At 39.1% G+C, this 23,148-nt stretch overlaps 2 protein-coding genes across 2 annotated transcripts in view; one reads left to right on the top strand and one right to left on the bottom strand.

The window, feature by feature from the left end:
- The window catches only part of LOC122664238 (BTB/POZ and MATH domain-containing protein 3), a 31,248-nt gene extending 26,981 nt beyond the window's left edge, over positions 1 to 4,267 (bottom strand). The window contains exons 1-2 of the mRNA XM_043859980.1: positions 3,464 to 4,267; positions 195 to 543 (exon numbers count right to left, since the gene is read on the bottom strand). Coding sequence (XP_043715915.1) covers positions 195 to 543; positions 3,464 to 3,885 — 771 coding nt within the window. The 5' untranslated portion in view covers positions 3,886 to 4,267. The remainder of the gene's footprint in view (positions 1 to 194; positions 544 to 3,463) is intronic.
- A 6,232-nt stretch (positions 4,268 to 10,499) lies between these two features.
- LOC122664212 (probable methyltransferase PMT11) lies at positions 10,500 to 22,559 on the top strand. The gene is made up of 9 exons (XM_043859941.1): positions 10,500 to 11,283; positions 12,160 to 12,309; positions 12,419 to 12,689; positions 13,229 to 13,339; positions 13,645 to 13,804; positions 19,991 to 20,248; positions 20,390 to 20,512; positions 21,692 to 21,769; positions 21,950 to 22,559. The coding sequence occupies exons 1-9, from the start codon at positions 10,570 to 10,572 to the stop codon at positions 22,155 to 22,157; spliced, it is 2,073 nt and encodes a 690-aa protein (XP_043715876.1). The 5' UTR covers positions 10,500 to 10,569; the 3' UTR covers positions 22,158 to 22,559.
- The last annotated feature ends 589 nt before the right edge of the window (positions 22,560 to 23,148 follow it).

Below are 23,148 nucleotides of genomic sequence, written 5' to 3'. Positions count from 1 at the left end.
GTTCTTAATTTGAGCTATTTGTTAATTGGATGGACCCATAAGCGAACCCAAGTAGGGTTTTGTGACCCGGGTTTTGCATTATACCTACTGTGGTGTTCTAATATTGATTGGATGTCATGCACTCGAACAATGAAAGGCACATCTAAGATCAATAGAAATATTCTAATGGAAACAAAGAGATACAGAATCAATACCTTGAAAATTGAGGGTTCAACATCCTCTACCACTACTTTATCCATGTTTGGGTTCCCAATCAGTCCAAAGAATTGAGCTCGAAAAACCGGAGAGCGAGCAGCTAGTACCAATTTATGGGCTTTAAATGTCTCTTCACCAACTTCAAATGTTATATCAGAACCAATGCCAGATGCTAGAAGTTCTTTGAGGTTCTGACCCATATCTGATGGTGGCATTGGAATATTATAATCCTTGGGTCCCTCAATACGGTTTCTGACAACTCCCACTGTGCAATTCATGGCAAGGCAATCATCTTTCAGATAATCAGAGGTTTCTAGGGTTGTTCTTCTAAAGAAACGCTTGTAACCCCTGGAAATCCAAAATAAATAAATTACAACAGAAATACCACATGAATGCAATATACAGTAATTGCACACAAAGTTATGGCAGTCCATAAAATTTGACAATAATAAAAGATCAAACACAATAAAATTCCAAGAATCAGCTACAAAGAAAGTACAGCGCAATCAGTACAACCATACAACTTTTGCACTATGTTTTCCTCCTCTCTCCTTGACCAGTTTTGACTATCATACAAATTGACTTTGAAACTATGGGCCAATAATCCCTAATTCTAGTAGGTAAAGGACCCCCAAAAGTGTTCATCAACAACCTAAATCTAGAACGCTCACCAATTTTAAGGAAAAAATCGAACTTAGAAATGAACAACTTGGCATTAAAGTGATCAAGACAATTCAACAAGAAGCAAGAAGCCGTTTAGGTGAATATATAAATAATAGATTCAACAAGCCATAGGTGAGTCAAACAGACAACCCTGTCAGACAACTATGCACTTTTAAGTTTAGAAAAGCAGTATACTTCAAATTCCATACAATTCAACCTCACAAAAATCTTTCAATTCTAGGGTTTATCACAGACACCAACCACCAAATTTCAAATCAATCGGAGAACGGTAGCTAGAATTTGGCACCCCAAGGCATGACTGAATTTCAGGACCCCGTAATGTCTACCTTTTGTATGTGTAACTCCAACATAACTTAAATGGAAACAGAAGATTTTATTTTCTGATCACCCAAGCATGTTGATCATCTCCATTTGAATTTCAGAAACGAAAAAAACGTGGAAGAATTTACTAGCTGCTAGCCTGCTACCAATCGAGAAGAAGCTCAACCAGTGAACAAACTCCCAAACACAGCAACAACAGCAAAGACAGTAAAACAGCAGCAAATTAACAGTAACAACAACCATAGTTGTCACGGCACCTAGGCGATCCTAGGCATTGGAGGAGGGAAAAAATCAAGGCAACATCACCAATCAAGACTCCTCTACAAATGAAAGTTCTACTTCCTTTCTTTGATTTCTTCATTCTTCTTAGGTATAGGTTCCAATGGCTCCCTAAACTTGAACAAAATCATTAAGACTCTCAACCAAGCCTTTCTAAGTGAACATAAGAATCAAATCCCATGGAACATTCTTGCAAAATGAATATGTGAGATTCTTCAGTTCTAATAGGCATCACTAAAAGATTCCTGGCTTCTTTTCTGCAGGGAGGGGGGAGATGCTAATAAAATCATCATGTCAATTGGATTGGCAAGAGGGAGGGGGACTCATGATTTGGGCTCCAAAGATACAAAGAAGCACAATGCCCTACCGAAAAGGACAGTCAGCAAGGATTTTGAACCTAGTAATGAAAAAGTTCAAATTAAAAGATTAACATCTGATGCAAGAGCATCTCCACAAAGCTGTCAAATGGCCAAGAAGCTGAAGACAGTGTGGCCTTCTTTCTTTACATTTGGAAGGTATCTACCAAAAAAGGGGAGCTCCAAAGGGTTTTCTGATAGTATGGCTACACTCTTAGATTTTCTCATAGTTAGTTTTATCAGTTTTCTAAATTTCTCCTTGAACAGGAACCAGGAGTACTTCTAAATTATGTTTTTCCACTGGATATTATTAGTTTTCATAGGCATTTTAGTCTTATAAGGTTATTTATTTCAGTCAACTACTAGAAAAAATAATCTCCCATTGTATGGTTTACATATTTTGCAGTTTAAGTTGTAGCAAGATTCCAAAATAGACACTAAGATACACCTTAAATTGGGTGTAATATCTCAATTCTGATGTTTTGGTTGGTTTCAAAGACAAAGTCCACTGCTTGGTGCCAAATCTTGTTCTTCCTTGCATTCAACTTACTTGTACAGCTACATCTTAAGGAGACCATGGTTTTCTATAAGATACATAAATGGGCATCTCTGCATGTTGTGAACTAGGGTTCTCTGCAACACCCTGAATCTGTTCCACACCAGCACATTTCAATCTACTTGTTATCAGCTAATTTCAGATTTAGATAATTAGGAATATAATGAAAGAGGATTTCCATTTAACTTTTACAGAAATGAATCTTAGTTTTGCTAGTCAAATGTCTTATATTGTGGACTCACTGCATGAAGATGCAGTCCTACATTTTCCCTTCTGTTCTGCTCTTCCTATTTCTTTATTATATTTTTTCTGCAATCATCCATAACTTGAGAACAATGGCCATCATTTAGACTACATAAACCTTGCAATTATCAACCACTGCATCGAATCTCAAGCCCACACTATTCCTTAACAATTCCCTCCAGCTTATTGGCATATAAACCACATTAACCCAACTGATTGAAAGGAAATGTAAAAATGCGAAGAACCTGAATGAACCACCCATCTAACTTAAAACCATTCAAAAAACTAGAAACCACTCCCATCCTGAACAGCACCACATATTGGCTGGACAAGAAATCCTTTTGAGTTTCTTGAAATTCCTAAGCTGTTAGGTTAGTTATGCTGGAACCCTACTAGAAACATTATTCAAGAATCTAGCTAATTACCAAAGAAGCATAATTTCAACCTGTAGGACCAACCCTAGGGTGAGTGAATTGGCACACTGGAAGTAATTCTATTTTCACTCATCAGATTATCCTAGTTAAGAGCATGGATTGACGTAGTACATTAATGTGAACATGTACTGGAGATTATACCAATGGTGGGTAACAGATGACTGAAGGATCTCCACTAGATATTGACAAAGAGAGATGCATGAGGGAATATTTTACAAATGAAGACATACGAGGGATCATCCGATTACAACAGGTATACACCAGTGTTGAACAAATATCTGTTTTTTATGGATGTAATAAAGAGGCATACACTGCATCAGTGCAAAGGAACACAGTACAGATTGGAGGATTTAAAAGGACAAGGCGATGATCAAAAGTAGAAACAATATACATACCACATACTCCCTCTGTACTTGAGAGTATAAGGACCACTTTCGAGTGAGCGGTCGAAGTGACTATGAACTTTGTGCTTCCCCTTCCCACTCTGGTCCAACAAAGTCAACTCAAACAACGCCCTGACGTCCGTAGCTTCACTTGCCAATGCAATAAACACAGACACGTACATGGAACTATCCTCTGGATTTTTGCCGTCGGGATAGAAGTATATTGCCCATTGATGCCCTCCGACGGTGAACATATCACTTGATATGTATTTCCCTGCACCCATCCCCTTCGCAAGAGAGTATCCCTTTATTGTGAATTGATGCGAACCATTCACCGTCTCGTTGATGGACTTGGAGCACGAATCTAGCGACGGAACGTATATGGACGACAAGGAGCGTTTGTTCTGAGAGAGATTGGACTCACATTTAGCCATGATTTCATCAAATTAAGCGAACTCCTCAGACAATATTTTTCTTCTTTTTTCTCCTGGACCTTTTCACGCAATGATCAAACCCTAGCATGTAAATCGAAACACTAAAACCCGAACCTGCATATATCTACGAATTCGCATCGAAAGTCGATCTTTCTTCGACCTAACTTTCTATCGTGGAAACCCAAAAGGAAAAGTTTAAATGCAGTAGATCGTCGAATCTTCCCGAAGAGGAAAGTGAAACCTTTTGATTTTTTGCAGCAGAAACGACACCCAATTGCCCAACACCCGAATCTCAGGGAGAAGATAGCCCGCCGCGAACCCTACCAGAGAAGTGTCCGGCGCAATTGAGAATTCGAGATTTGAGAAATGAAGTCGGGAAAAAAATGATTAAATGGAACCGACGGAGATGATAAAAGTTGGAGGAGGGTATCAACTATCAACTGACAACTGATTGATTTGTAATTGTAACCTTCTATTATAAAAGAGATCAGGTGGTTCAAAATACAAAAATCGAAAACAAAATAAATAAAAACTATTTTAGATTCCATGTGGGTGGTGGTCAAGTCTAGAGGAGTGTCCTCGTACAGGATTTTAATCTTCTCTAATTCCCTACAAATGTGCAGTTGGGTAGCGCCAGATGGAGATGTCAACACGTGGCAGCTCGGACATTCAACGTTACCAAACTCGAAAAGAAAGAAAAAAGAGAAAAATTACTTATACAGCCCATGTACTATTGCCCGATTACTTAACCCTAAACCTGACGGTGTGTGTTAGTGATTGAATGGAAAAGTCCATTTTATATAACCTCCACTAAACTGTAAAAAAGCAAGAAAAACATGTAATTGAAAATCCAAAACTCAGCCCTCAGTGTTGCATTTCTACTAGCCATGTCAACGATCAACCGCAACACCATCTAACACCAATGAACTCACCGATGTTCTCTGTGTATCGGTACAACATCTTGCTCCATTTTATAATATCGGTATCCATTGCTACCCAAGGAAGTAGTTCAAAACAGGATCGTGATCTTCTACGGTGCTTTGCCCGTAACAGCCTGTGCGGCCCAGACAGAGTGCCGCACACAATGTCCGCCTTACCCTTGCCCGAGCGCCTTGCCCGAGAACACGGGTCTTGGTCTAGCTTTCTACCATCAAAATGCTACAAGAAACCTCATGAAGATGGCTTTCACTCACGGACACAGCAATAGGGCATCAGTGTAAGACAAACTTCGAAGAAGCATGGGAGATGGATCAAGGATGTTTAGTGGTTCGATTGATTCTTGACCTGCATCTGCAACAAATACATAGAAAGAAACAGGATTTGAAACAAAAAAGAAACCAATCCATGAATTTTTTTTCTGTCCTATTCCTTACCCGGTACAGTGGTCCAGTTCCACTCATAGGGAGGCAGAAATGATGTTTTAACGTTCCTCTGGTAATGTATTCGGGCAAGGGGTTATATCGTTATTTTTGACTCCCTATGAGTGGAACTGGACCACTGTACCGGACAGGAAACCTGGGGGGGGGGGGGGGATCAACTCGGGAAGAAATCAATTCCCAAAAATAGCCACAAAAAAAAAAAAAGGAAGAAGAAGAAAGGGGAACGGAGAGAGAACAGAGGAGATTAAAGCAAGAAATCGATAAAGCTAGGTACGATCATCTCTGGCCAGCAAACAACAATCCACCAAAAAACTATATAAGCAATTGTTGATTGGTCTCAAATCCAGAGATATATAGTTGGGTAAGAAGGGATATAAACCCCACAATTTCGCACTGATCAGATGAAGAGCCAACAACCTGCAACAAATAAATTTGATTCTGAACTCGAAAACCCAGAATATGGGTGATTAATGATTGTAGCAAGTCTAGAGGTCAGATGCTCACCACATTGATTAGATCATCCATAGCTCTCATGTCTATCACGAGACCTCTATCAGACATGGCTTGGCCATTACCCCTAACAGCGACCGTCAGGTTGGAAGAAAGAAAAGCAACCTTGACCACTCGAGCCACATCTTCTGGGCCTGTCGGCCTTATGACTGCAAGTGGTTTGGTCTGGTAAATACCGTCGAAATGCTTGCCGGCGGTGGCGGTACAAGTGAAATCGAGACTACCTTGTAGCTCAAGGCTCAAGAATAAGCTTAAAAAGTTAATGGAAGCAAAAAAAAACCTGCCCGCCCCAGCTCCTCTGTAAAACCCAGGTCCCAGCCTCCCTTAGTGTTGAGTTGGGTTGCAGTAGGGACTAGGGGTAGGGGTAGGGGCGGTGGGCTGCAGGAAGAAGGAGATGGAGGAGGAGGAGGGTAAAAGGGTCACTTCACTACTTTTAAATGGATAGTCTTGATATTAAAGATTTTTCTAATCCATGACGTCATGGGTGAGTAACTACGAACAGAACTTACTTGAAAGAAATCGTAAAATACAAGGGTGCTCAAGTAAGTTTCTGAAAAAATAGGAGACATTAAGCAATAGCAGTGCCGCACTGCACTCTTTTAAGAATTGGAGAGGATTATTTTTCATACCTGATTTTAACTCAATTTTACGTGAGGCCTTGTTTTGCTTTTTTGCAGGTCCACAATCTTGAGCCAGCGGGTGAGCCATCGGATGGGGTGCCTTCCCGTGCCCATAGTGTGGGTTCGATTTCTTATTATTGGTCTTGTGCCCTATGGGTCGAGGTCCTACTTTTAAAATTTTGAATTTTTGCAACAAATTTTGCCTCTGTATCTTATAATGTCAACTCAATATTAAAAGATTTTTATCATTGAAAAAAAAAAAATTTCAAACAATTAGTAAACTAACATGGATTATATATTTTTCTTTCATGGGGTGGGGCAATAATTTTGCATACTCTTAAATCTCGATGTAGAGGCTACATGACTACACAATGTTCTTTTTCCCTTAAATTATATTGATGATATGTGCATACATTTGGTCCCCACTAAATCTTCAACAACACAAATATTTTAGATATATTGTTTTTCATAGTCAATCCGTTTCAAACTTTCAATGTCTAAGACTCTGTTTGTTTCAGCATAAAATTTTACTTGAAAATTTTCACTTAAAAGAAAATTAGATGTCATTTTAAATGTTGAAAAGTGTTACAATGTTTGTTTTTTGATGGAAACAAACATTAAAAAACTTTTCAACATGTAAAATTGTACATTTGCGAAGTAAAATTTGCCGTGAAAAAAATTTCCAGGTAACATTTTACGTCGAAACAAATCGAGCTACGTGAAAAAAAAAAAAGGGAAATGGCTCTAACATGAGGTGCAGGATACGCCTACTAAAATGATTTTTTTTTTTTTTGGATTTGAGAGGGAAAATGATAATAAACAAATAAAATGTGTGTAGGCATCTCCTACACCGCATGTTTTTGAGAGTCCATCTGTTTCAATGTATAAGTAAATTAAAGGGGAATAGTTCTCTAAACATTAGGTGTAGGATACGCTTAGTAACAACGATTTATTTATTTGTTTATTTTTTAGAATGAGAAACAAAATAATAAAAAAAAAATTCAATGTGTGCAGGCGTTTCCTACACCTCATGTTCAAAGAGACTTTTCCTTAAATTATATTAAGAGAATATTCCAATTTCTTTATTTTATTTGTGAGTTTTGGTTTTGGATGTGACATACTAATTTTAAATAAAACCACACTATTCTACTAACTGGAATAAGAAGAATACTTGGTCTAATGCACCCATTTGCTCTTGCACCCATTTGATATACATATAAAAGTGATACGACCATTTAGACCATTTGATAGAGAGGACATATACAGGACACATGTCATAATTCAATTAAATACTTTATCGTGTATCATCGGGTATGTCCATGCATGTTTATTGGTACTTTGGCTACTGTTGTGCCTCCTTCCACAAATATTTATTTTTTAAGGCTCTATTTAGGGTTGGATATCAACATGTAAGCAAAAACTAAGAGATGTACATGTTCATAAAATTTGGCTCCATCTAAACTACCATATGGCAAACCTAAGCATCGATCTACATATTTTTTTGTGTACCAATCAGACTAGGAATTTTGTGCCCATAATATTTATGTTGTTCTTTTTTTACGGCAAAAGATTTTATGCACGGTTATGCCTTCAACTGTTGGATGGGGAAAAGAGGAGGATATGTTATTACACTTCTGCCCCCACCCCTATCCAATAATTGAAAGCCACAACGTGTACATACAAGGTCGTGCATAAAAATTGGTTCCTTTTTTATTTATTCTTTTGAAACAAGCTATATTTGAAGTTATTAATTTTATATTTGCACATTTTAAGTTGGGGAATTTCTTATTGACACTAATCATCAAATAATTTGTAACTATATTTTTTTCCCTTTTGAGTATAACACATTTTTTTCAACGAAAATAAATCTTATCATTTCATGTGTCCTCAAGAATGTGCAGAACAACGACACCTTGTGATAATGAAATAGTAATAACTGCCTTTTTAGTATAACACAATTATTTTTTTTGGGGAGAGGGGTTGTTTGTAAATTTTCTCAAACTAGATCGATCTTATATGGTAGCTCATCTTCTAGCTAATAGAGCTAGACTAGATATTCTCTTACCTTTCTTCTTAGTTTGACTTGTCTTTTGTATGCATTAAAAACAAAAAAGGCTGATCTGATATGATTTTGATTTCAATTTCATATTGATTTCATGAAATAATCAACAAATATAATTGTTAATCAATAAATTGAGATTGTTTTGGTTGCATCAATCTTAATATTTCAATTATAAGGGATCTATTTGGTAGCACAACTTTTGAGAATAGATTTTCTATGTTTCTTTAGGAGAGGGTGGTGGTGGTGGCGAACGAAATAGAGTGATTTTGTTTTCATTTCTTTTAATATGTAAAAGGATACATTTACCCATGTTATTAACATATGCTCATTAAACTGATTAAAGTGGAGCGCAAAACAGGCTTGACATTGTAACCAATTTCAATATTGAAATTGTTCCTCATCTATTTCACAATTTTTAGATGAAATTGATTCACTTTCTCATAAATATGGTGAAAATCATACCAAACATCATAAGTTCAATTTAGGAAGAAAAAATGTTAACCGGTCGCGTGATTAGCGTGGTTTCCGCGCTTAGACACAAACCAATGCCTTTTTCAGCGAAAAGACTGTTCAACCCCGAGTGAAATTGAAAATCGCATAACGCATCAATTTAGTCTATGTTTCAAGAAAAGAGAAGAAAAACCATAATAAAACAAGGGCAGAGGATTTCCTTCCAGGGTAGTGTAAGAAAAGAATCTGAACACTACAACAAATGAGGGGTTGGAAAATGGTATCGTTCATGTGGGACCTACATGGTTAGAGAGAGAAATGTCAGCATGGGTCCCACTTTAATTATACAAGTAGGATATAAAGGAATCTGCACAAGGGGCATGGACAGTGTAGCAATCTTTCCCCCATAATGAAATTTCATGATGAGGTAATAATTGATTGGAAAAGAACAGTGCATGGTCATGGGTCCCTACGCCTAGACATAGCGTTGGCGAAATGACCGTTCTACCTCAATGTTGGATGGTTGAGCGTGCACTCCCATTGGCCCCTGTGCTAGCACAAGGGCTACGTAACCAAGCGTTGTTTTCTCTTTCTTGATTGATTTAGGCAATAAGAATGTTACTTGGTTGCATGGCTCCTACGCTTGCATTTAAGTACCACCTTGATCCCATGAAATAAAAAACCACATATATGTTGATGCCCCTACATGCACACTCACTGGCCTCCACGTTGGTGTAGGTACTACATGATCAAATAGCGATATCTTGCCCATTAATTTATATTTCGGTTTTTAGGGGTGTAAGTTTGGCCATGTTGGCTTGAGCCCACCCTGAGCCTGAACATGGTATGGGTTGGATTTTTCAACCCAAAGAGCAGTTTAGGGCTGAAATTTACAGGCCTTGGGTCAAGGTAGGGGCAGGCCAAGGTTAATGCCTCGTGCTGAGCTTAACCTGGCCTTGTGTTAGGTTATGCTTCACCTCTTACAAATTTTGTTTAGAGTATAATTGTTTATTGAACGAAAGTTTGACTAAAATATTTAACATTTTAAGTTTTTTTGTTAAACTTTAAGATAAGTTCTCAATTCTCACCAGAGGTTTTCATTTTCTGTAGAATTGTGACACAAAACTATCTGTATTCAAAATATGATGCCAATCACGTGTCTCTTTTTTTTTTTAACACATAGAATTAGGGTCACTTAAGGCTAACCCGGCTTATTAGGGTCAATCAGGGCCAGACTAGGCTAGGCTGAGCCTGATTGAATTAAGCATGGGCTGAGATATTGGGCTTGAGCTGAACTAAGAGGACTCAGTATTGGGATTGGGTTTTAAAAAACCTGGCCCAACCCGGGCCAGTTTCACTTTTACCTCGTTTCTTATCGCCTTTCTCCTTTATGTATTTATTATTTTATTTTTTCTTTTCTTAAATGTCCACCGGTCAAAGATACTGCAAGTCCTGCAACCTCAGAGACAGGCCATGCAGTAGTAGCGTAGTACCTACGCATACGGCGTACGGAAGGATTCTGATGCTCTATGCGCTTTGGGATTCTCTTCGACTTCTTAATTAGGTCGTTTCAAGAATCGGCAGGAGGGGAAGTGAGAGTGGACAGATCTGACGGAGTCATGCAAGTCTCGTAACTATCGAGTAACTTTGCGATTCTGGAAGCATGAAAAGCTTCAACAATGGAGATATCCTCAAAGCTCCACTGTTCGTAAAGATCTTGGGTTTCGCTTTCATCTCAGTCGGGTTCTTCTATTTCGGCAAGCATTGGTCTGATGGCTACCAACAGCTAGTTTTCTTCAACAATCGACAATCAACTGGTGATGACCAAATCCTTTCAGTCTCTATTTCGCCCAATGCCAACAAGGAATTCGATCTATCAATTCTCATTGGTAACCAGACCGACAATGTTCCCGAAAGAACGCTTCCTTTGAATTCTACTCTGCATGAGAGTTCCCCACCGTCTGATCCGCCACCGTCTCCCCCTCCTCCTCCTCCTCCTCCTCCACCGCCGCCGCCGGCATCTTTGGAGAGATTAGGGATTGTGGATGAGAATGGGACGATGTCGGAGGAATTCGAGGTCGGTGGATTTGATCCTGATATGGTTGAGAATTGGGGGAATGATAACGAAACCAAAGAGAGCCAGAGCCAAAGTGTGAGTTCTGGGGTTAGAGTTAAGAGATTTGCATTGTGTCCGGAGAGCATGAGAGAGTATATACCTTGTTTGGATAATGCCGATGAGATTAAGAAGCTAAAAACGACAGAGAGGGGTGAGAGGTTTGAGCGGCACTGTCCTGGAGAAGGGAGAAGTCTGAATTGTTTGGTTCCGGCGCCGAAGGACTACAAGACTCCAATTCCGTGGCCGAGAAGCAGGAATGAGGTGCTTCCTCTATCCTCATCCGTCTATTTTCCTGTTTTTGTTAATTCGAGTTAGAATTACTAGCTGGTGTACTACATTTGATAATTGGAACCAGTATACTGCATCTGGGGATGCTCTATTTCTTAAATAACAACTGCATCATGTAAATGCCACTGGACTTGTTTCCAACAGAGTGAAACAAGAATAGATCCGGGAAGTGCTGTTAAAGCTTATTTTGTTGCAGCATTTTTCTTCCTCGGCGATGTTGCTTTGATATAAGGAACACTGGAGGTTCCTTAAACTGGTCTGAATTCTTTCCTGCTTAGTGGAGCAATCATGTCGCATGCCTAATTATCGGACAGCCAGTGCACAAGTATAAACATGTGGAAACCATTTGTTATGCAGGTATTTGTAAATTAGTTGGTATGTGCCAATTTTGACCATTAGCTGTTGTCCTGTGCCGCATTTTGTACCTTTCCAGTCCAAGGCCAAAAGGAATTTCATAGCTTTTAATTCTTGTTGAACTCCTCTTGCATGGCATGAGAATAAGTTTCTGATGCTTGTCTGCCTTGAATTCCATTTTTAAACTATTTCATATATATTGAAGCATCTTACTTACATATTTTCCCACTAATTTATAGATGTGGACAATCTGGTTATTGCTATATGACAGGCTTCCTTTGTAAGTTATATTATCAGTATTTTATGTTTTGTTCTAATTATATATTGGCTTACTTGATTCTACTGATGAGTAAACTATTGTTTTCTGTATGTAGTTGATTTGCCTTTTGCTTTCTGGTTCTTTATTTTCTGAAGCTTTTACTTGGATAATGACTATTTCACATGCATCAATAGCTAAGTAAAGATCATAATTGAGCTCTGAGATTGAAATCACAGGTGTGGTTCAGTAACGTACCCCATACACGTTTGGTTGAAGATAAAGGTGGTCAGAATTGGATTTCAAGAGCGAAGGATAAATTTATATTTCCAGGCGGTGGAACCCAGTTCATACATGGGGCTGATCCATATTTGGATCAGATTGCAAAGGTTTGTTGCATTTCAGAATTTCATTCTTGGTGGAGCGAGAAAAGTGCTCAGTTGTTTCTGCCTCATCTCTTTTTAAGTTAGGTTCTCGTTTTTTCACCTGAATAAGCAGATGGTTCCTGATATTACATTTGGCCGTCATACTCGAGTTGCCTTGGATGTTGGGTGTGGAGTAGCAAGCTTTGGTGCTTATCTTCTTTCACGCAATGTGATCACCATGTCCATAGCTCCAAAAGATGTTCATGAGAACCAGATTCAATTTGCTCTTGAGCGTGGCGTACCTGCCATGGTGGCAGCTTTTGCAACACATCGTTTGCTGTATCCGAGCCAGGCTTTTGATTTGATACATTGTTCAAGATGTAGAATTAATTGGACCCGTGATGGTATGCTCTTCTGTCTTTCATATTCCCCTCCTACTACAAGAAAAAAAAAAAAACTGAAGAGCCTACCCCTTTCTGTGGTTCACTCTTGCTCATCTTATTCCTTGCATTTAGAATTGCTCAATTCGAGGAGTCTGTTGCAACACTAGGATTAGTATACATTCCTTTGTTATTGGGGGGGGGGGGGGTTAGTCAGGACTCAGGACTCAGGTGGAGAGAGAAACAAGCTCTATCTCCTTAGAATTGCTTATTTCAGATTATTGAAAGACCAAGTCATTATACAATGAACTGAAAGACATTTTCCTTGCTTTGACATATTCTATATTATTTCTTTAGAAAGTTATTAAACATTTTTTCCATCTGTTACTTTTTAAATCAAAGAACTGCTGTGCTTTTGGGATCTATTTAAGTCCAACAGAAGTATCATCAGCTCAACTTCTTTGTTCTTTAAAAAGTACAGACTACAGAGATTGTTTGTAGGATTTTGTTGACAACCACTGAATTTCATTCCTGATTGTCTTTTCTTTCTTTCATTTGTGAAGATGGAATTTTGCTTCTTGAGGCCAATAGGATGCTTAGGGCTGGAGGCTACTTTGCTTGGGCAGCACAGCCAGTTTATAAACATGAAGAGAATCTTGAAGAACAATGGAAAGGTATTATCATCACTTGGATGACATTCCAAAGAATTCCTCTCTATTCCCTTAAAATGATTGCTTATCCACAATTAGGAAGGTTCACATTTTGTGTTGTAATGTCCTATTCTGTATCAGAAACTGTCACTACACCAGTATTGAATTTGTTCTGTCATGGACTACAAGGGCTTTTGAATAACTTGGGGAAACTACTACAGCGCTCTTCAATTTCAAACTTCTTCAACACCATGGGCTTTCGACAGTTGCTTTGTCTAACTAGTTACTACTATAACGAATCATGATATTGCCTTTGTTTTTATTCACAGAGATGGTGGACCTTACTGCTCGTCTTTGTTGGGACCTTGTGAAGAAGGAGGGGTACCTTGCTATTTGGCAGAAGCCTTTAAACAACAGCTGTTATGTCAGTCGTGATTCTGGAGCCCAACCTCCATTATGTGATCCAGATGATGACCCAGACAATGTTTGGTATCTCCATTGCCTAACTTTTTTCGATTTTGAATAATATTTCATGCAAGACAAGTTCATTAACCAGTATTTTTCAAGAGAAAAAAAAAAAGGTAAAGGAAAAAAAGATATACAAGTTCATCAATCAGTGTCTATGTTATATTTCTAGATCTCTGTAGCTAGGACTCTACAAAAAGACAAAAGGAAAAGCACCAGTTGCCTAGTTTGGAGGTTCCCCCCCCCCCTCTTTGTGACAATATCAGTACATTAAGGACCAGCAGTAGTAAGAGAGAAGAAGAGCAATGAAGAAGAGGAAGAGAAGAGATCTAGACAGAGAGAAATAGAGAAATTCCACCCACGGTTTGAGATATGAGTGAGATACACAAACCGTGGGGGTGGGGGTCTTATTTATATTAAGTGAAACACAAAACAGCTAACTAAACAACCGACCTACTCAACTATATCCAAAATAGCCCCTGTGAACATAAAAACAAAACATAGACCAAAACCCATGTAAACTGAGACTACACAACTCAACAATCCCCCTCAAGCTGTAGCATAGACATCTCCTATGCCCAGCTTGGAACATCCTTGAAGAAAAACACTTCAAAACAAGGCTTTGGTAAACAAATCCCCAAGTTGATGATGAGAGCTGACAAAAGGAGTGGAGATTAGCTTCTTCATCACTGCATCCCGAACGAAGTGACAATCCACTTCAATATGTTTCGTCCTCTCATAAATCACTAGATTGTTAGCAATGTATATGGTAGCTTGATTATCGCAGAACATCTTCGTCAGATTGTTGATAGAATAACCAAGCTCTTGAACAAAAAACCTTAGCCACATCAACTCAGCAGCAGTGTGAGCCATAACTCGATATTCCGCCTCAGCACTAACGAGCAACAATAGTCTGTTTCTTACTTCGCCATGTAACAAGATTTCTTCCAAAGAAGGTACAATAACCAATAGTGGACCGTTGATCACCATCAACACCGTCCCAATCAAGATTACTCAATAATACTAGTGTGCCCATGGCGACGGTAATAAGTCCCTTCCCTGGAGCAACTTTGAGATACCTCAATATACGACAAGTGGCGTTCCAATGAACTTGCTAAGGTGTCTACATAAACTGATTGATCACTCCGATTACAAATGAGATATCAGGGCGAGTAACGGTAAGATAGATGAGTTTGCTGACAAGTCTCCGATATTGATGCTTATCTTCAAACTCTTTATCTTTAGACGCTCCAAGTTTAATATGAAGATTCACTGGGAGTATCAATAGGCTTACAGCCTAACATACCTATCTCACTTAGAAGATCAAAAACATACTTTCGTTGAGACAAACTGAGGCCGTGCTTACTGCGAACAATCTCAATACCAAGAAATTAGCGGAGGGCACCTTGTGGTTTTGGGGTTCTTGCCGCTTTGTTGGAAAGCTTTCTAACAAATCCAAGATTGCTTTGTTGGAAAGCTTTCAAACAAATCCAAGATTTGCTTGAATTTGATTTATATTGAAGGAGTTATGTTTCGGTCAAACTTTATTTGGTCTGTGCTATTGCTGTTTAAAATCGCTCTGAATGAAAATAAATTTTTAGACATCAAAACAAATGAACTTTTTACCGCTTTTTTAGTTTTTAGCAATATTTTATCATTATCTTAATGGAATTTTTAGATTTTGAGAAAAACCCTAGTATTTAAAAGTTGAAAATTGCACCTACTGTTGAAAATCCAGTTTTGTTCTTGAACTGGGGGTTAATTTTTTATCCTTTTAGAATTTGATTTTTTAACTATTTTTATTGGATTCAAATAGGGGGTATTTGCTTATTTATGAATAATATCTTACATAGTTATCAAGGCATCGTCTAGGCGTCCAGGCGCCTTTCTCTCGCCTTGATTTCTGGTGTCGCCTTGTTAGTGTCACATTGGTTTGCTTAGGTGCCTTCACAACTATGATATTTTAAGTAAATTATAAAAACATTCTTAAATGATATTTGGCATAAATAAGTGTTTGTCTTGGTTTCGAGCCAGGTTTTCTCGAGTTTCGATGGGGATAAGATGAATTTTTATATAGGTGTTCAGGTCAAAACTTGCGAAATTACTGAAATATGTCTGAAACAGTGTTGAAACCATGCGAAACCCATCGAAACCATGCAACATGTGGTTTCGACCCTTGGTTTGTTTCGGTTTCTTGCGAAACCAAGATATCTCGGTCGAAATTGTCAGTTTTAACCGAGTTCTTAAACCATGATTTAGAGTTGGACTAGGAGATAGGTTTACATTGCCATTAGGATTCTTTTGATTTTTGTTTATTTATGCATTGTAACCTAACGATGGAGATAGTGAATTGAATGGAAGTTTAGTTGGCTTTGCCCTATGTGACTGTGTGGTTGTGCTCTCCTCTTCCCCCCTTGTAACTCTAAGACTCATCTCAGATTTTCTTCTTCTTCCTACCCGGCCCTCTACCAAAGAATATTGAGATTTTCTTACTGCCGTGGCATGGTTGATGGTCGGGTGACCGCTTTCCCTCTTATCTTCCAATCTCTCTCATTTGATTCCCCTCCTCTTGGGTGAGTTCTTCTGAATCTCCTTCTTTCCTCTTTTTCCTTCCCTTTTCTTCCTGTTATTTCCTGTTTGCTACCCTTTTTCCTTCTACTACCAAACCAACAGGCCTGAGAGAGATTTGATCGATCTCCCTCATCTCATCCCTAGTCCTTTCATTTTCAGATTTGGTGTGGTGATACTTACCCTAGGGCGACCCAACCTGTGAAGTCTTGTGACCAGTACCTTCGTGGATTGTGAGAACTACATTGACAATCACTTCTGGTTCTGAGACCTCCTCACTACTTGGTTTCAGAAAATTTTATCATTTTCTTCTGTTGATCATCGAACCTGTTGTTGGGTGGATTCCCTTGGATTGAGGATTACTAAGCTACTCCTATGATCCTGGTTTGATTGGGTCATAGACTTGTAGTTGAGAAATTTCTCTCAACTGCAAACAACGTTTCAAGAATTGGGAATTGGATTGGTGAATCAGCCGATTTGGATCGGAATTGGCTGTGATCAATCCCGATTCTGGCCGATTCACGCCCAAAAACCCTAGAATTGCTGTGTTTTTGGATCTGAGGGCCGATTCTAGGGTTATGGGGACCGATTCCGCCCCAATTCCGTCTTGTAAAACCTTGACCGTAAGAGACTCTCCTCTGCTGGCATATTGTGGTTGAGACTTGAGAGGTTGAAGGTTTTTTCGAATTAGCCAGTAAATATTTATTTTCTTATTATTTTACAAGGGAATATTACACTCCCCTCCCCTGTACTTTGCTTGAATGACACTCCCCTCCCCTATTCTGTCAACTGTACCCAGTCCGTTAAAAAAACCACTGTTAAGTGAGGACATCAGCCTTAATATATTCATTTAAACCCAAAATACCCTTATATAGTGTAATATTCCAAGATTTCTCTCTCTAATAATAAGAGAACTAAGTGAATCGAAGAGGAAGTTTTTCTTCTTCGTTCGAACACTCTCCCACAATAATCTTCGTCGTGCTTGCTAATTCAGCAGTTTGAGGGGTAGCCACTTGGTTAACTTGAACATACTCATAAATCCTTCCATCAGAATGGGAACTACTATGCGAAACTGGCATCATATTATTTGTTGAAAGGCATTCTTTTTGTGCATCTAAGCTTTTCCGGCCAGAGGTGGGGCGGTGATCCAAGCTATCATTGAGGAAAGATGGAGAAGAAGGGATGGAGATCGGAAGGAGAATTGCCAGCTATGCAACAAGAAATGATTCTACTGCAGCAGTTGTGATAGGAGCCAGACATCGAACCCCACAGGCTTGGATGGGGAATCGCAGTGAACTCGGCCTCACGGTGATAGTCGGAGGAGTGCAGAAGTGATAAGAGAAATGCAGACAGAATCGCTGCAATGCTGCAAGCATCACATGACCAGTGACACCGGAGAGTTAGAACCTTTCTTGAGGTGCTATGGAATTCCTTTGCAATCCCAAACACTGGCGATGTGTGGCAGCAGCAAAGAACAGAGGCCTTTGAGATCCCCGAGCTGATCCATGAATTGAAGCTGCTTAAGCACATCTCGGGAATGGTGGTTTTGGTGAAGGATCAGGTTCAGAGTGAGATCCGGGAAATGGAACAAAAACTCGGAGAAAGAAGATCAATCCACTCTTCAAGCTTTCCCTAAGAAGAAAACCAAACCCCTGAAACCTTCTTTCTTCCCCAAAATATCTCTCTTCATGCCCTTTTTCTTTTTTGATTCTCCCGAATCTCTCTCCTCTCACGGTTTCACTCTTCCTTTCCGTAACGTCTCTGTCTCTTCATTTTGAAACCCCAAGAAAATCGAACTCTAAGACCAAACCCAAAAAAACGAAGAAGAAGATATGGGAGTTGCAGAAAATCTTGACAGTAGAATTTGATTTACCGAGAAATTTGATCAAATGATAGAAAAATCAAATCACATGTAATTAGAATAACAGCGAGTTCTTTTGTTCCCCTTGTTCTAATGCATTCACTGCTATATTAATCCTTACAGTCTTCTTTGTCTCTCATTTCCAATCCCTAGCCTCAGTCGCCGACCTTCAGAAGCAAGTCACATCAGATAATCGATGCTTTTGTTCATCTTTATCTTGATTTTCAAATTATGGTTTGAGTGTTACATGAGTTTCGGATCTCCTTCTTACCTTGCTAATCGACTAAGGGATTTGACGATTCCTACCCAATGTCCGGAATAATACATTTGATCAAATCTACCCACTGCAAACCTTCTTTCTCTCCTCTTCCTTCTTTTTCTCTGCATGTAAACAGGGCGAGGTTCTGTGATGATTCCTACCTATGTAGTTGTCATGGAACGAGCAAGGAATCCTTGCACTCATGGCAGTGCTGCTAACAGGTAGATGACGGTGCTCTGATGTCAGCAAGGGTGATAGGGTGGTGATATTTGGTCACTCAGAGGTGCAGAGCGGGGGGGGGGGGGGGTGCAGGAGGAAGAAGAAGAAAGGAGGAAAGAAAGAAAGAAAGAAAGAAAGAAAGAAGAATGAAGGGTATGAGGTTAGAGATGAGGGTATTATTGTCTTTTTCATTGCATTTCTAACACCGTCAGCAAATATGGGTACGGTTGATAGAATCTTTAAATCTTAGGGGAGGAGTGTCATTAGTCAATATGCAGGGGAGGGGAGTGTAATTTTCCCTATTTACAATTAAGCCCTTATTCCAATAGTTAATTCTGCTTACTCCCATCTTTTACAAATTCCAGTTACATCCCTCTTTTCAAGTTAGTTTACTGTTGTATCCCCACATTCTCTTTTCTCACCAATAGAGTCTCTAGCCTTTTCTCAGAAATTACAGAATTGCCACTGACAACGTTATTTTGATTCTTTATTGCTTTTGTGGGCCCATGACCACCCCAAAACTAGGAGAAATTGAAATAAACAAAAGCTCGCAACTATTCAACCAAACCAATGGAACAGCTCCTGCTATTTGTATCCTCTTTAACCCGGTGGGGGCACCTCTTTTGTTGTTGCAACCAAATTGATGCTTTTGCTTGATGAGTCTGCTCCTTTGACTTTTCTGGAGAGTTGTGAACCTGTGGATCCTTTTTTTTTTTGGTTTTTCCTTGGAGCTAAAACAAAACTCTAGGACCCATGCTAAAAGGTTTGGCTAAAGTTTTTACATGCTGGCTACTGACCTGATGCACGAACCCTCCTCCTTTATCCAGGCTTGGGACAAGGTTTTAAAACTTGGAACTGGACACTGTTTCAACCTCCACCAATTCCGATTTGAATTGGAATCAGGAAGAAGAAGCAACGATTGTCACAGATCACTTTATCTTTGGGAGTTTCTGATTAGAAAATCTTGTAGATCTAACTACAAGAGGTAAGGTTTTTTTTCCCCCCCTGAATTTTATTGGCTAAAAGAAGAAAAAAAGCAGTCAAAATGAATATCAAAGAGCATTCATGGCCGATTCCAAAACAGGTTGTAGGCATCAGCATTAATTGGAATTGGGGTAGGTTGATTCCAACCCGATTCTCGAAACCATGGGGCTGGTAGCATAAAACACTGGTGGAATTCTTTGGATCTAGAATCTGTTGTTATTCATCAAATTTGAATTTGATCTCAAAATTAATGTTTCTGGTTGGTGACACAAAGTTTATTACTTAGATATAAATATAAGAGTCACCATGTTTTTTGTAGGTATGCTGGTCTGAAAGCATGCGTCACTCGACTACCAGAGAATGGAAATGAAGCAAGTATCCCAATGTGGCCTACACGCCTGCATTCTCCACCAGATAGGCTTCAGACCTTACGAATGGATGCCTATATATCTAGAAATGAACTCTTCAAGGCAGAATCAAAATACTGGGATGATATAATAGAAAGTTATGTTCGTGTTTTACGTTGGAAAAAAATGAAATTCCGAAACGTGATGGACATGAGAGCTGGGTTTGGAGGGTATTCTATTTGTCTTCTTTGTTAACTGTCCTTGTTGCTTATGCATTTTTGAAATCTCCAGTTGCAAACTATTGTTTTCTTTCATTAAACGTGGAACTGCATTCTGACCATTTGATGATTATTTTGTTAATGCTGCGACAGATTTGCAGCTGCTTTAATTGACCAAAAGATTGATTGCTGGGTGCTGAACGTTGTTCCTGTTAGTGGGTCCAACACATTGCCTGTTATTTATGATCGTGGACTTGTAGGAGTAATGCACGATTGGTATTACCCATGTAACTTTTATGTTTTAACCTTTTTTTTTTTTTTAATTGTTTCTGTAGTTTGCCGTTGTTGACTGTTGAACATGCAAAAATGGAGTAATCACCATTGCAAGTGTCACATTTCCAGATAAATAATCTGTATTACACTAAGTAGCACTTGGGGGGAAAAAAAAAGGGTTTGTGGTATGGATTTAAATTCTGAAGAGGCTCTTCAGTGCATGAAATGTATGCAAGTACATTGATGTTATAGGCTGATACATATTTTATTCATACTGCAAACTTCATTGAGTTAAGGGTAGTTTTGGTACACTTCAGGAAGTGGGATGCGAGTGAACTTACCCAGTATAAGTGATAAGTATGGTTTACCAATTACACAGTTACTTACATGATGTCTATCCAAGGCAAGTGTCCTACATAAGTGATCTCTTATGTAGTGTTATGCCAGTCTGATCAATGATAATCACCATTCCATTGTATTCCATTGCAAGGTCACGAATAATATGCTGAATGACTGATTCAAATAATGCCGACTTGTGGCGTATTGGATGGTTACATTTGCTGTTAGCAGACATTGTTTGCAGTGCACCCACCAGATGGTTGCACTTTAGTTTTCTTCATGAAATCTTAACCATCTCCTTTTGCATATGTGCCACAGACCTTGGTTACCAAGTTGTTGCACTTTAGTTTGCTTCTCGAAGTTTTAGTTAAACTATCTTTCCTGTTTGTAGTTAGATGCAAGGTGTAGCTTGGATTCTCACTTAATCCAGTACCCAATAAGGGGTGTACCTAGTGCACGAGGCTCCTGCCATTCCGGGGTCTGGGGAGGGTCATAATATACCCTCCCCAATCCTGGAGTTTCTTCAATCCAGTACCCTATATCCATCCTATTCTGGAGTTTCTTTAATCTGCAGTTTAGATTTCATTCACCTGTTAGCATCCTGGAACCAAGAGTGTTGATTATATTTCCCACAGACATTATTGACACACTTAACTTTTGTGACTTCAATTATCTATTGCATGCAACACTATGAGCTTGATATGTTGTGATTTCTCCAACATCTAATAGTTATAGAGACTTAGATTGTCCATTTAAGTGGTGCCATCCATTGATTCTGGTTGTTACTCCAAAGAATTTCATTATTGTGGCATTAATCTAATGCTGAAAACTTCCTTCCCTTAGGTGTGAGTCGTTCGATACTTATCCAAGAACTTATGACTTCTTACATGCAGCCGGTCTCTTCTCGGTTGAGAAAAAGAGGTATGTTCTGCATCTTCAATTGCTGCTTGCTAAATAGTTATGGAATCACAAGATTGTCCCCAATTCTTGGTTTGGGAGGGTTTTAACTTCTACTCCACATTTTGCCTCGGTTCCATTTATTTTTTGGTTTGGGGGTGGGGACGCTTCCAAACAAATTATTTCCTTTAATGTGTGTTTCAGGTGCAACATCTCCACAATCATGCTTGAGATGGATCGGATTCTGAGACCTGGGGGGCATGTATATATCCGTGATTCTGTATCAGTCATAGATGAAGTTCAGGAGGTTGGAAAAGCCATGGGGTGGCACACCATGCTACGCGACACATCTGAGGGACCGCATTCAAGTTGGAAGATCTTGATATGTGATAAACGTCTTTTGCGTGCTTGAATGGGTGAGGCTTGTAAAGTGAATTGTCATCCACTAGGACAATTCCAAGGCAATGATCAAGCAGACTCGAAGTAATGCTTCACAATCATCAAGACTTTGCTGGGGAAAATTGTTCCATCAAGGACATTCCCTGCCAACTACACCCAGGATGCATTGAGTTAGATTCTATATAGCAGGAACCTGTGTATCAATCCATTGTAAGTTCACCAATAAAAAATAAGTAAACATAAGTTTTCCTTTTTATATTCTTTTTTATTTTTTGAATGTTCCGGTAAATGTAAGTTGTTGTAATCTTTAATCATTGTTAGCACGACATTCGTAGTCACTAACCCTTTTTTTTTAGCACTAAATTTATTTTTCTTTCAATTCTTTGATCAAGATTTATGATGATCAAAGGTCCAATGGAAAACTGTATCTTGTGCGTGTGTGTGTGTGTGGACATGCAGGTGGGCTTAATGTTAGATACCATATGGAAGGATCACACATACAAACCACCATTCTTGGCCTTGTCCTTCCTATGTCATCTTCCAGTTGGATTGAACTTTACATCTTCAGGAGGATTCATGGTCCAACCTTGATTGTTTTCTGTAGTGGCCACTGAAGTTGGTACTAACATGGTATGAAAAAAGGCGTACCTAGTGCATGAAGTTCTCGCCACTTCGGGGTCTGGGGAGGGTCATAGTGTACGCAGCCTTATCCTTGTTTCGCAGAGAGGCTGTTTCCAGAGACTCAAACCTGTGACCACTTGGTCACAATGGAACAACCTTACCATTGCACTAAGGTCTACTCTCTAGTTGGTACTATGGTATATGAATTCAAAAGGAAATACATTAAGTCCCTAGTGAACATCTCCATGACTGAGTACACTGCTCAGGAAGAATCTTGAAGGGGCATATGCCAAAAACATGGAACTGAATCCGTCTGTCCTTTTCTATTTTGAGTTGCTCTAATGAGTGCTTCATTGGTTGCCAGTACGGACTCCATCCATGGT

The sequence above is a fragment of the Telopea speciosissima genome, chromosome 1 (assembly GCF_018873765.1).
Source record: "Telopea speciosissima isolate NSW1024214 ecotype Mountain lineage chromosome 1, Tspe_v1, whole genome shotgun sequence".
NCBI classification, from domain to species: domain Eukaryota; kingdom Viridiplantae; phylum Streptophyta; class Magnoliopsida; order Proteales; family Proteaceae; genus Telopea; species Telopea speciosissima.
This window is presented reverse-complemented; position numbering and strand designations above follow the sequence as displayed.

Excerpts from the sequence above, each read along its gene's own strand:
- LOC122664212 (XM_043859941.1), top strand. The coding sequence starts at position 10,570 with ATGAAAAGCTTCAACAATGGAGATATCCTCAAAGCTCCACTGTTCGTA. Across the intron at positions 12,310-12,418 it reads ATTTGGATCAGATTGCAAAG|ATGGTTCCTGATATTACATT; the intron begins GTTTGTTGCATT and ends CTGAATAAGCAG. Across the intron at positions 13,340-13,644 it reads TCTTGAAGAACAATGGAAAG|AGATGGTGGACCTTACTGCT; the intron begins GTATTATCATCA and ends TTTTATTCACAG.